General features: G+C 42.6%; 2 protein-coding genes across 3 annotated transcripts; one reads left to right on the top strand and one right to left on the bottom strand.

Annotated features, from left to right (window-relative positions):
• Positions 1–339: 339 nt before the first annotated feature.
• Positions 340–6,527, top strand: LOC113142145 (adipocyte plasma membrane-associated protein). Of its 2 annotated transcripts, XM_026326981.1 has the most exons (10): positions 340–385; positions 1,308–1,397; positions 1,632–1,753; positions 1,912–2,013; positions 2,444–2,596; positions 2,671–2,786; positions 3,049–3,209; positions 3,277–3,472; positions 3,968–4,205; positions 6,455–6,527. In XM_026326981.1, coding segments are annotated over exons 1-9 (1,152 nt in total). In that variant the 5' UTR covers positions 340–383; the 3' UTR covers positions 4,178–4,205; positions 6,455–6,527. The 2 variants fall into 2 exon arrangements, with proteins under 2 accessions (XP_026182766.1, XP_026182765.1); XM_026326980.2 differs by lacking the exon at positions 6,455–6,527 and having other exon boundaries at positions 3,968–4,657.
• gnsa (glucosamine (N-acetyl)-6-sulfatase a) lies at positions 4,786–10,855 on the bottom strand. The gene is made up of 14 exons (XM_026326978.2): positions 10,535–10,855; positions 10,104–10,163; positions 9,818–10,024; positions 8,920–8,985; positions 8,608–8,706; positions 8,189–8,356; positions 7,979–8,061; positions 7,778–7,896; positions 7,531–7,634; positions 7,297–7,398; positions 7,034–7,144; positions 6,841–6,951; positions 6,483–6,643; positions 4,786–6,031 (listed from the first exon to the last, which is right to left on the bottom strand). The coding sequence occupies exons 1-14, from the start codon at positions 10,694–10,696 to the stop codon at positions 5,956–5,958; spliced, it is 1,629 nt and encodes a 542-aa protein (XP_026182763.1). The 5' UTR covers positions 10,697–10,855; the 3' UTR covers positions 4,786–5,955.
• Between the last annotated feature and the right edge of the window lie 535 nt (positions 10,856–11,390).

The following is an 11,390-nucleotide window of genomic DNA, read 5'->3' on the forward strand; positions in this document are numbered from 1 at the left end:
AGAAGCTCGGGCTCAAGGCCCTTGGAAGGGGGCACCAAGAAGATTTGTTAGTTTCCTGGGCCAATAATGAACCTGTCTGCTGTGAGCCATGTGCTTAATGTGATTAGCAGAAGGTATAAACTGAGAGGACAAGGAGCAGGAGCCCAAACCTGCTTTATTCCCATCATGCACAAGTCTGGGTCTAATCTCCAAAACTGCACTTACTTAGATCCCTTTAAATTAGTAAATGTCTTCACTAATTGTAAATCTCTGGTGTAGCATCGAAAAGTCTGAAAACTTAGCCACACGTGAACGCGGCTTTTATTTTGAAGCTGTAGCCGGAACACAAACATCTGATCTTTTGGACGCAGCCAAAGGAAAAGACGCGACTCGGAACCTCGAGAATGTGAGTTTGAAACTTTCTTCATCTTTATCTCAAACAGAATAAATGACCGAGTCTGTCTGTGCTGCCTTTTAACGTTTAACAAGCCGGAAGGTTAAACATCTTTCCTGACGAGACAGACTCCGTTCAAATATTTCTCAGTTTAGTGTCTAAATGTTTCTGACAAAAGAAGGTGCGTCGTAAAAAGAAGAATTGGGATTTTTTTAGGATCCAGTCTGAGCCGACCTACTTTTCGGCCTTGGTTAGAGACAAACAGCACCACTGATTTTAAAGGAACGAGCCGTCACCCTCTGCTCACACACATGTTGGGGACACACTGTGTTAACCTGGACACATGTGACATATTTTAAGTTACAGATCATAAAATAAACGCGTGTCAGATTTGAAACACGATGATCAGACACTTGACTTCCTGCAGCTTTGCTCTGCTTCTCTTTGCATCAGCAGCTGTTCAATCATTTGCATTGGCTGGTTATTGATTTCTGAATAAAGTGTTTACATCTTCCCAGTGTTTCCAGAGATGCCTCGAGATCAATAACAGCTTGTCCTGTTTTGCACAGTTGCATAAAAAGAAAACCTACACACTGATAAAGACAATGTCTATGACAGTAAATGATGTTATCTGGTTGCAGCAGATGTTGTCTCTCTACACTACACAGCAGGATTTATAGTGAGTATGTGTTGAGTGTTGAACACACTCAGAGGAGGAACAGGGATAAAGGCCTTTTGTGGCTTTTACACCAGAATAAAGTCGCGTTTCTCCTAAGGGTTGTGCAGTTAAGCATTTTTGTATAAACAAGATTGATTACATTTATTAATTGATCAATTGGATTAACTGCCTGGTGAAGAGGACCAGGAGCCTCGCTGCTGTGCCTTTGTGTGTCTGTGTGAGTTAAAGAGGCAGTAACGTCCTGGTCTGTGGCAGGTTGGCCTGGAGGTCGGTGCTCGTGGCTCTGCTGGCTGTGGCTGCTGCAGTTTACCTGCTGCCTTCTCCCATAGACCCCAGACCACATGTGTAAGTACAGTCGCACACATCTGCGCACACATCTGCACACACAGCAGTAACTGTATGAAAATGCCCAGTTTGTACAGCAAAAGTCTCAGTATATAACAGCTTGTAGCTTCACTGCATTGTTTCATTTCCACTTGACATCCCCCAGCAAAAACTACAAAAATGGAGACGAATGAAGATGCAGCACAGCTCAACGCTCATTTAATGGTTCATTTAAATCCAAATGTGTTTCCCCAGACTAAAGGGGCCCCCGCCAGCCCTGGAGGGGCCACTGGCCGTCAACACCCGCCTGCAGAAGGGCCGGAGGCTGTTCACAGGGAAACTACACGGACCAGAATCCTTCACTGCTGATGAGGATGGTGAGGAAGCTGCTCTGCGTCACTGCAGTATTTTTGTGCCAGGCCTGATTTATTAGCGGTTTCATGGTTTTGAATAAGGCTGCAACAAATGATCATTGTCATTATTGATTATCGTCACAATCGATCAATTGATGAATTTGTGTGTGTGTGTGTTTCAGGTAACGTGTACACTGGGACTGTGGATGGGAAGCTGTGGAGGATCGGCCCTGATGACGGCCTCACTCTCATCACACAGATGGGACAGAATTTATCTGAATGTGGTTCGTGTTTCTTCTTCTTTGTTTGTCCACGTCTTTCCTGCACTCGGTTGCATTTTTACAATGTCATACAGAAAATAAAATTAAAACTTGTTCAAAAAATAAGTAAACTAACGATTTATTGTTTAAACAGTTAAGAGCTAAATGCAGGAGTTAGTCCTGTTTGTTCACTGCAAACTTCAAGCTGCAGTGAACAAAATATTTTCGTCATAAATAAGAAAATCACATCAAACTGCTCTTTTCAGGTTTTAACATCTGTGTTTGTAGAAAATCTCAGTTCAGCTCAGTGTTTATTGACCCAAGTGTCTGTCAGTTCCAGATCAGCATCAACATCCAAGGCAGAGCAGAAAACTGATTTTGTGTGTGTGTGTGTGTGTGTGTGTGTGTGTGTGTGTGTGCGCGCGCGTGTGCGTGTGCGTGTGCGTATATCCAGGCAGTAACACAGACCACGAACCTGTCTGTGGTCGTCCTCACGGTGTTCGTCTGGATCGCCACAGTCAGCTGATTGTCGCCGACTCTTACTTCGGGCTTTACAGCATCAACCCCACAACTGGAGACAAAACTCTGCTGTTGGCGAACTCACAAGGTGTGTGTGTGTGTGTGTTGGAACTCATAGTGAATTCATCTCCGATTTCAAATTGAATTCTTCTCTGGCCTCAGGTGCTGGTGGCGTTCCCTTTGCCTTTCTGAACGGTCTGGAGATTTCCTCACAGACTGGGATTATTTATTTCACCGACTCTTCCAGTCGCTGGGGACGCAGACACGTCAAACTGGAGGTGAGAGGAACACAAAGAGGGATAAACGATTTCACTTCCCTCTTTCTGATTTGAAATGTTGGCATTTAAAAGAGGTGAGGTGAAGATGTCAGCAGGTAAATGACAAACTAGATCTATTAAAAATGGAAATATGGTTTTGAGCTTTATAACTATATTGTATTTATTATTATGCAAACTAAACCAAACCAAGTGAATTAACTTGAATTTAACAGAAAAGCTAAATAAACAAGAAGATAAAGGTGAAATAAACCGTGTGTTTCAGGTGATCGAGCTGAACAACCTCGGTCGTCTTCTCTCCTACGATCCTCAGACAGGAAGTGTGAGCGTCCTGCTGGACTCTCTCTACATGCCCAATGGCGTCGTCCTGTCGCCTGACGAGCGCTTCCTGCTGCTGGCAGAGACCAGCATCGCACGCATACTGAGGTAAACAACAAACAAACAAACATCTGTTACTCTGAGGACGAACATTTATTTGACTCTGTGCTCTCAGATACTGGCTGAGGGGCCCAAAGGCTGGTACCAAGGAGACGGTGATGGACAACATGATTGGTTACCCTGACAACATCCGCCTTAGCGACCATGGGACATTCCTGGTTGGCATGACAACGCCCCGGTTCCAGAAGCTCCTGCCTCCATTCCTGGACATCATCGCCCCGTACCCGGCCGTCAAACGCTTCCTGGCCAAGGTCAGTGACGTCTCTCAGACACTGTCTGACTTTTTTGCAACTTTTTGAGTTTGCTCCTTTTCCTTTCCATGTTCAATCAACCAATCAGGTGCCAGGACGACGTGTCAGTGAGCCTCAACAACCAATCACTGATCCCCTTTGTTTGTCCTGAAAAACTGCTACGACTTTGTTTTTGCTTTTGTTAAAACAAACTTCATTAGAGTCCATGTTGTGTGATGGATGGGTGGTGCAGTAGAAAACCTGTTCAGTATTTATTTAAAAGTGGATGATGTTTCACGTGACCACAGGAAAGTGGTTTCTCAATACAAACTGAGTCTGACTCCCATAGTGAGCTGAGAGTTTGTTTAAATCTCTTCACAGCACCATGACGTTCATAAAAACCTGGTGTAGTATTGATCAGTTCTACAGTAATTATACAGTCGATTGGTTGCTGATACTGATTGTGTGAACATGGCTGATTATCAGCAAACTGTAAACATTTGTTTGTGTTTCCAGGTGGTTCCTCTGAGCTGGTACAACCTCCTGCTGCCGCACTACGCTCTGGTCCTGGAGCTGGGATTGGACGGTGAACTCGTGGGGACTCTGCACGACCCTGAAGGGCGCCTGACCTGGGCTGTCAGCGACGTCTTCCAGCACCGAGGGAGGACCTACCTGGGCAGCACCGACCTGCCGTTCCTGCCCGTCCTGGAGGGGTGGGAGAACTGATGACGGACGACTAAACATAGGCTGATACGTAAGATGTCTCTTCTGACATTTTCTTTATTTGGACAAATACACAGGAGAATATACAACATCAACATCATCATCATCAAAACCTTCTGAAAAACAAAAGGTGCCAAAACAACAAGAGTTCTGACAGACTGGAAAGTGCCTCAGTGAACTGAAAGTGATCAGTCTGACGAGCGATAATCGCAGTGTAAATGTTAAATCTCTGGGGTCAGTGACTGCAGAGGAAAGAGCAGCAGCTCTGTCTGCTTGTTTGTCAGTAAGAGAAACATAAACATATTCAGTCGTTTAACAAATGCAGATATAACAAGACTGTCTCCAAATCTGATCTTTGGTTAGACGTTAAGATTTGATCGTATTTTTTAGATTAAAAAAAAAAATATCAAGGCAGCTTTAAATGAACGTTTTGGGAAATATGCACATTAGATGTCTTTCCAACGGCACCAGCTCCAGCAGGAGTGATGACAATCTTCTAAAGCAAAGAAGTGTCTTTCTCAAAATGTTGAACTACCCCTTTACTCTATAATACCTCAAAAACCCAAACCCTCAGCAGAAGGCCCAGTGACATGAGGATATGACTCTTCATACTTTATAAACACAGTTTATGGCAGAAACATGATCCAAAATAGAGAATAGATTCCCTTCAAATTTAAAGAAAGTTGTTTTGAGAAATGTATCAAATATAGATTATTTTTTCCATTTTTATCATTGTTATATTTAGTTTGGCTTTTCAAAGTAGCATTAATCAAAATGTGACAAACAATTATTGTTAGAAACAAAAACTTCAGCTTTAAAAAACAAAAACAATAACTAGAACTGAGCTGACTAATGTCGTAATAGCTCTGGTCTCTGTGCCCAAACACTGTCATGTTTCACATTAGGCTCAATGAAATTACTATGAAATACTGAATTTTTCCCCACCACCATTTTCTGTGACTTAATGTGAAATGAATGAAGGAAAAGGCCGTTTTAAAAACTCCTGAATCTTCTTTCTGCAGCTCCCTCTGCTGACTCTGACAGACTCAGGTCAGACTTCACCTTTACTCAACTTTTCTATTCAGCTCTGGTTTGTTCCTTTTGTGTTGGTGCAGTTTCTATTAACACCCTGACGTAAAGGACTGTGGCTCTGATGAGCATCCACCACAGCTACACACAGATGTTTAAGGAGATTATGAGGAAATTAGCTGAATAATCCCATAAAGTAAAACATTACAGAAATATTCAACACAGAGACTGAAGTGAAATCAGACCACAATTTGTTGCATTATTGAAAATAAAATCTGAATGTGGAACTTATGGTTCTGAAACAGTTTCTTTCCAGAGACTCAGCTCTCTCTGCAGAGAAAATCAGCTGAGTCTGAAATGAACAAGCTGAATCTCTGGAAGGAGACTGGTTTGAACACACACTGAAAAGAACGAAGCAAAATTTTGTGACATTCAACTTAAAACATTTGAATCACATTTGAGTTTCAGAACCATAACTCGCACATTCAACAAACACCTGGTTCAATGTTGATTTAAGAATTTGCTTGCGTGGATCCATCCTGAACAATGTGAATGAAAACTTATAGAAACCCAAAGCTTTACAGGTGGGTCCTGCATCCTGTCTCCATGGCAACACACCTCCTCCCTTCTCCATCCATGTACAAGAGACTGGCTCAAGGCAACAGCAGCAGCAAAGGCTGAACACACAATACAACACAGCCCTTCTTCCTCCACCGATTACCACCATCCACCTCCTCCTCTTCCGTCTGGTCTTATTTCGTCGTCTGTCTCAGTCTGCTGAGCTTCCAGCTGTGGCTGCTGAACATCTGTCGCGGGTCAAACTTGTACCTGAGAAGCGACAGGACAGATCCGTTAATGCCGAGTCTGTTTATGTTCTGTAGAAACCCAGCAAACACTTTCTAAAGTGGTTCCTCCTACAGAGACTAATGTCGACCTGGATTAGCCTGTTGGTGACATGTTTCATTATGAAACTTATGACCTCAACAGTTGTTGACAGTAATGTCACAGCTAAATCCCTGAACACACAGTTGACTCTTGTTTACTTTAGACGCAGACTGGACCAGTTTAAAACAATTGGTTCACACATTTTCTGCAAATGGAAGCTGTTCCATTGGAAAAGCTACCCATGTATTCTGACGTGTATTTCTACGTCTTCATTTTTAGTCTGTTATTGCAGCAGGAAGTTACTATGTTTAGCTGTGTGGAGAAACCAGAGCTGCTAATTTTTAAAAATCAGAATTTTTTTTTTAGCAAAACTCTCAGTGAGCAGTGACCAGACCGTGGATCGTAGACGCCAGGTGTCCGACACGACTGTCCGGAGCAGGACTGCAGCAGCATCAGTCGGTGGTTCATCTTCTCCAGGATTTCCTGGTCAATGGTCTTTGCAATGTTAGTCAGCTGGTAGGGGTCTGCTGTCACGTTGTAGACTTCTGCAAACACCTGCAGGAGACACAGCCAAAGAAATGGCACCAACTGTCATTTAGGATTATATCAGCAGATGGTGATACAATAAAGACTTTTTTTTTAATCCTGCAAACAGTGTTTTTAAGTAAACATTGAAACTTTTCTTATCACATTAGGCAGCAAAAAATAAGATGCTACAAAGGGACAGAAGCCAAAAACATTTTCAGCTCTACCTCATTGTCATCAAACTCGCAGTACTGCAGGTTGGCAGAGGGGGCGACGGTGCGCACACAGGCGTACGTGTTGTTGTAGGAGTCCTCACAAACACAGTCTGGGAAACACTCCTACAGAAAGAGGAGAGAGAGAATTATAGGTTTTCCTGCTCCATGAGGATAATCCGGTTCAATCTTGTCCCTCCATTCGTACCGACACTCCAGGTCCCAGCAGAGGGCAGGCAGGGTCGGACACGTTGCGTCCTTCTCCTTCATATTCCACCAGGATGTCGGTTCTCCAGCTGCTGCTGTTCATCCTCCCCTCCTGGTGAGACACACACACAAGTTGTTGAACAGATTATCCCTTTTATTCAAACCATGATCCTAGTCTTAGTATAGACCACAGCACTTACCGTAATTAACCCTTTCAATAACGGAGCTGAACTGTGTTTTGTATTAACAGTGTATTAAGCTCACCATAATGGGCAGGAAGGACATGCCATCCATCTGTGTTTTATTGACACTGTAGCCTGCGATGTCCAGGATGGTCGGGCCAAGGTCGACATTTGCCACCAGCATCTGACAGCAGGACGAGTTCATTTAGTTCAGTTCAACAGACACAACTGAGGCAGAATAGCAGCAGAATGAGTACTCTCTGTAGAAGGTCTGATACATGTAGATACAGGAAAACTACAAAAACACTGCGTGTACCTGGCTGGTCTGATTGGGTTTGATATTCGGTCCTCTGACCATGAGAGGAACCCTGATGTCAAACTCGTAGAGCTGCCTCTTATCCACGGGAAGAGAGAACTGGCCTGAAATAACAAAACAGAGTTGAATCAGTTAGCAAACACTTCCCAAATCTGAATATTCCTAAGTAATTAGACAAACTGGAGCAGAACATGTTGTTACTAGCAGAGGTAAAGATGGTAGACAGACACTGGACGGCTGTGCGTACCTGTGTGGTACCCATTGTCAGAGGTAAAGAAGATGTAGGTGTTGTCCAGTTCACCTCTGACCTCCAACCTCTCAACTATTTTCTCCACCAGGTCGTCCACTGACAGCAGGGTTTGCCACCTACAGGTCAAAGAGAAAGAGAAAGTTGACCAAACTGAAAGAAGAAGTGAGAGAAAAGAAAGAGCAATGTGAGGAGACGGACCGCTTCCTGAAGGCATCATCCAGAAACTGAACAGAGGAGTTGGACATGGGGGTTTTAGCCTGTCTGATCAGCCAGTGTTTGTCCTGGAGAGAGAAAGAAAAAAGAAATATATTCCCAAAATCCCCCTGAGGCTCACGCTGCTCCTCAAAACTAAAGACTCACTGAACTGAAAACGTTTTAAAGATGGATAAAGTAAAAAAGGAACCCTACCTTCCCATGGACGTTGAAGTTGGGGTCTCTGGGAGCTTTGGTGGTGTTGAACCTGTCCTGATACTGAGGAGCTGCTGTCCAGGGGGAGTGTGGGGCTGGTGTGGACACCATCATAAAGAAGGGCTGGTAGTTGGATTTATACTGGAGGAAGTCTAAAGACATGTTGGCCTGAGAGACAGAGGGGACACAGTTGTATTAAAATTGGATTTTTAATCTCATATGTTTTGAAAAGGTTCATTAATGGTCTAGTCAGTTTGCAGATGGACAGTTCTGACACTTGATTAATCCTAAATATAATTTAAATTCTCTGTTTGGCTTTAGGACTGTTAACTGGATGAAGCCGACCTTTAAACCAATAGGTATTAAGGACACTAATGATGATGATGATGATTCTTCATTCATAACATCTGTTTGCTCACCAGGACGTCTGTCAGGTAGTCTTTGCTGTAGTCTGCTCCATGTTTCTGAGCCTTTCCGTTCAACGACAGGGTGTAGTTGTAGTATTTGGAGTTTTTCTCCTGGAAGACAGTTTAATTTGACCGACGTGAGCTGCTTCCCTCAGCCACATGAGAGCACATGCACTGACAAACATTAGTGACTTTGCTAAGGGAAATGACAAATAGGAGTTTGTCCCAAAAAAAAAAAAAAAAAAAAAAAAAATCACAAGACTTGTCACCAGCTGCTTTTCTGAATGTGTGGCTGACGGTTAAAATGTGAAATTTGAGTCTTACCAGTCCGACCCAGTAGTTCCAGCCTGGAGGTACATGCTCTACTCCTCCAGCCTCTGAGTGTCCGTACTGAAACACAAAAACAGTCCAATTACAAAGTTACAGATAAGTAGAAAAATAGTTATAAGCAAACATTTGGGCACAGCTGGGCAGGTTTTTAATGGTTTTTAAGTGAAAAGAAGAAAATAAAACTCCTGTGGCAAACAAGTATTACATTACCTTTAAAGTCAAAAAGGTTAGCAAACACTGAGATACAGGAGACAGGAAGTTGAAATGGGATGTGGGAAGACCAGGTGAAATATCTTTTTTGGTAATTTGGGTGAAGTGACCCTTTAAATGTACTAAAAAACAAGACATCCTGGTTCCCCATTTCAACATCTGTTCACAAGGTTTTCCTCAACTTAAAGGATTTATCATGACTAGAATTTCCAATCATATGACTGCTTCCCTTTAAACAATCACCTGACAATCAGCTCTCAACTGGAGTTGATTGTGTCACAGTGAAAACTGGCAGAGAAAGTGCAGTCACCCTGTGAAATCACCGTTCCTTCACTGTTTCCCATGTTTTAGACAAGAGCCCAAAGCCTCTGCAGGCTGATAAACACATTTAATTAACAGCAGGAAGGCAGTTCGTGATGTAAACATAACTAAAGCATTCTGGGAAGCAACATTTAACGGCCTTCATTCCCTAGATAACTGCAGCGTTTCCTTCTTGACTAATGAAAAATAAAACACTGGAAGAACAAAGAGGGCCAAGCTGATTGTGAAGGCTCTTAATTCTTAGTTCAAAGTTATGTCTATCCATTCTTCTCCTGCAGATTATTATGCTCATTTACCAATCTGACCAACAGAAAAACTTAAAAACACGCTGCAGTCCACAGAGAGTCCCGTCCTTTTGCACCTGGTTGAGGTATTTCCCAGCAAAGAAGGTCTGGTAGCCAGCAAAGCTCTTCAGCAAAGCAGGGAAGGTTTGGGCTTCCTCGCTCTTCTGCCAGGCTTTGCTGCTGCAGTTTCCCTCCAAGGTGTTGTTGATGACGTGGTGGTTGTGGGGGTATTTGCCCGTCAGGATGCTAGCTCGACTGGGGCAGCACAGCGGGCTGGCAACGAACTGAGGCAGGCGAGAGGATGAGGAAGTCAGCAGGGTGATGAAGCAGAAACAAGATGATGATGATGATGATGATACTTACTGCGTTTGTGAATGATATCCCTGCATCCCCAATTAATTTTTTTGTCTTGTTCAGTGGACTCTGGGGGGGAAAAAAACAGATTTAGTGCATTTAACATTTTTAGCATGCAGCATCAATTCAATAACCTATAACATACAAAAGGCCACTTTTCTTTTAACAGGACTTTTCATAGGGAAACAAGATTTATGGATTTTATTTTGAAGAAGATGGAGAGTGTTTACAGAGGCTATGACAAGGCTGCTGATTCTGAGATGCCTTATCAGTCAGCTTTATTAGACCGGACTGAAAGGCGAGTTAAAACCAATAAATGACCTATTCTTCCCTGACATGACTACAAAATACGCGTAAACACAACGTAATGACGCTCAGGGAAGCTCACAAACAAACACACTACATACAAGAAAAAGACAAAACTAATACAAGTCACTGACCACACCCCCCATAGTGATGTCCAGGTCGTCGGTGAGAACCAAAACAATGTTTGGTCTCCGGTGTAATTTGGCAAAGACGCCGCTGCTCAGGTTGATCCACACAGTGACGCAGATTAGGAGACAACTCAATAACGTCGGCTGACACAAGCGATTTGAGCCCATTTTTATAATTCAGTCATAAAACACTAAAGCTGTCCGTGTCTTCGCTCTGCTGCGAGTTTATAACGAGCTGGAAAGTTATTTATGAGCCCCCCTCGGACGAAAACAAGGCACAGACTGAGAGCTGGTTCTGTTTGAGACGCTTCCTCGTCTCTTGGTCATGTGCTGCTCGGCTACGGAAGCCCGAGTGACGCGAAGCCTCCTCGCATGAGAAAAATGTGGAAATAATAATAATATATATTTTCCAATCAAATAAAATATATATCTTTCTTTCCACCTGCTGCTTGTTTTATATTGTGATTTGGCGCTAAACAAATAAATTAACTGTAATGTTTTATTACAGCATCATCGGTGAAATTGTTTCCAAACTTGATTGTTGATACAGTAAAATATAAGTTATGTAATGAATGACATGTAATTGTGATTAACACACTGTAAAACCATTTGATTTTGGATCATATATTAAAATGACTTGATTAGAAGTCTAAAGATGTTTTAAAACTAGCATGTTTATGCTTTATTTACGTTCTTGTGCAACCAGCAAATATAATATAAACGACCATTATTGAAATATACCTTAACACTGATAATTATTGGGATATTTTGCAAAAAATGCTATCTATGGACAGGAAATAAAAGCTAACTATAAATTATAAACATAATTTAAATGCCTAAAATGGTTAGAGGTAAAGTTTAA

Source organism: Mastacembelus armatus, chromosome 23 (genome assembly GCF_900324485.2).
Source record: "Mastacembelus armatus chromosome 23, fMasArm1.2, whole genome shotgun sequence".
NCBI classification, from domain to species: Eukaryota; Metazoa; Chordata; class Actinopteri; order Synbranchiformes; family Mastacembelidae; genus Mastacembelus; species Mastacembelus armatus.

Coding starts and splice junctions, on each gene's coding strand:
- LOC113142145 (XM_026326981.1), top strand. Junction 1,398..1,631: donor ATAGACCCCAGACCACATGT/GTAAGTACAGTC, acceptor GTGTTTCCCCAG/ACTAAAGGGGCCCCCGCCAG. Junction 2,014..2,443: donor ACAGAATTTATCTGAATGTG/GTTCGTGTTTCT, acceptor GCGTATATCCAG/GCAGTAACACAGACCACGAA.
- gnsa (XM_026326978.2), bottom strand. CDS start 10,696: ATGGGCTCAAATCGCTTGTGTCAGCCGACGTTATTGAGTTGTCTCCTA. Junction 7,145..7,296: donor TGTCCTTCCTGCCCATTATG/GTGAGCTTAATA, acceptor GTGTCTCACCAG/GAGGGGAGGATGAACAGCAG. Junction 6,644..6,840: donor GCGAGTTTGATGACAATGAG/GTAGAGCTGAAA, acceptor TGTCTCCTGCAG/GTGTTTGCAGAAGTCTACAA.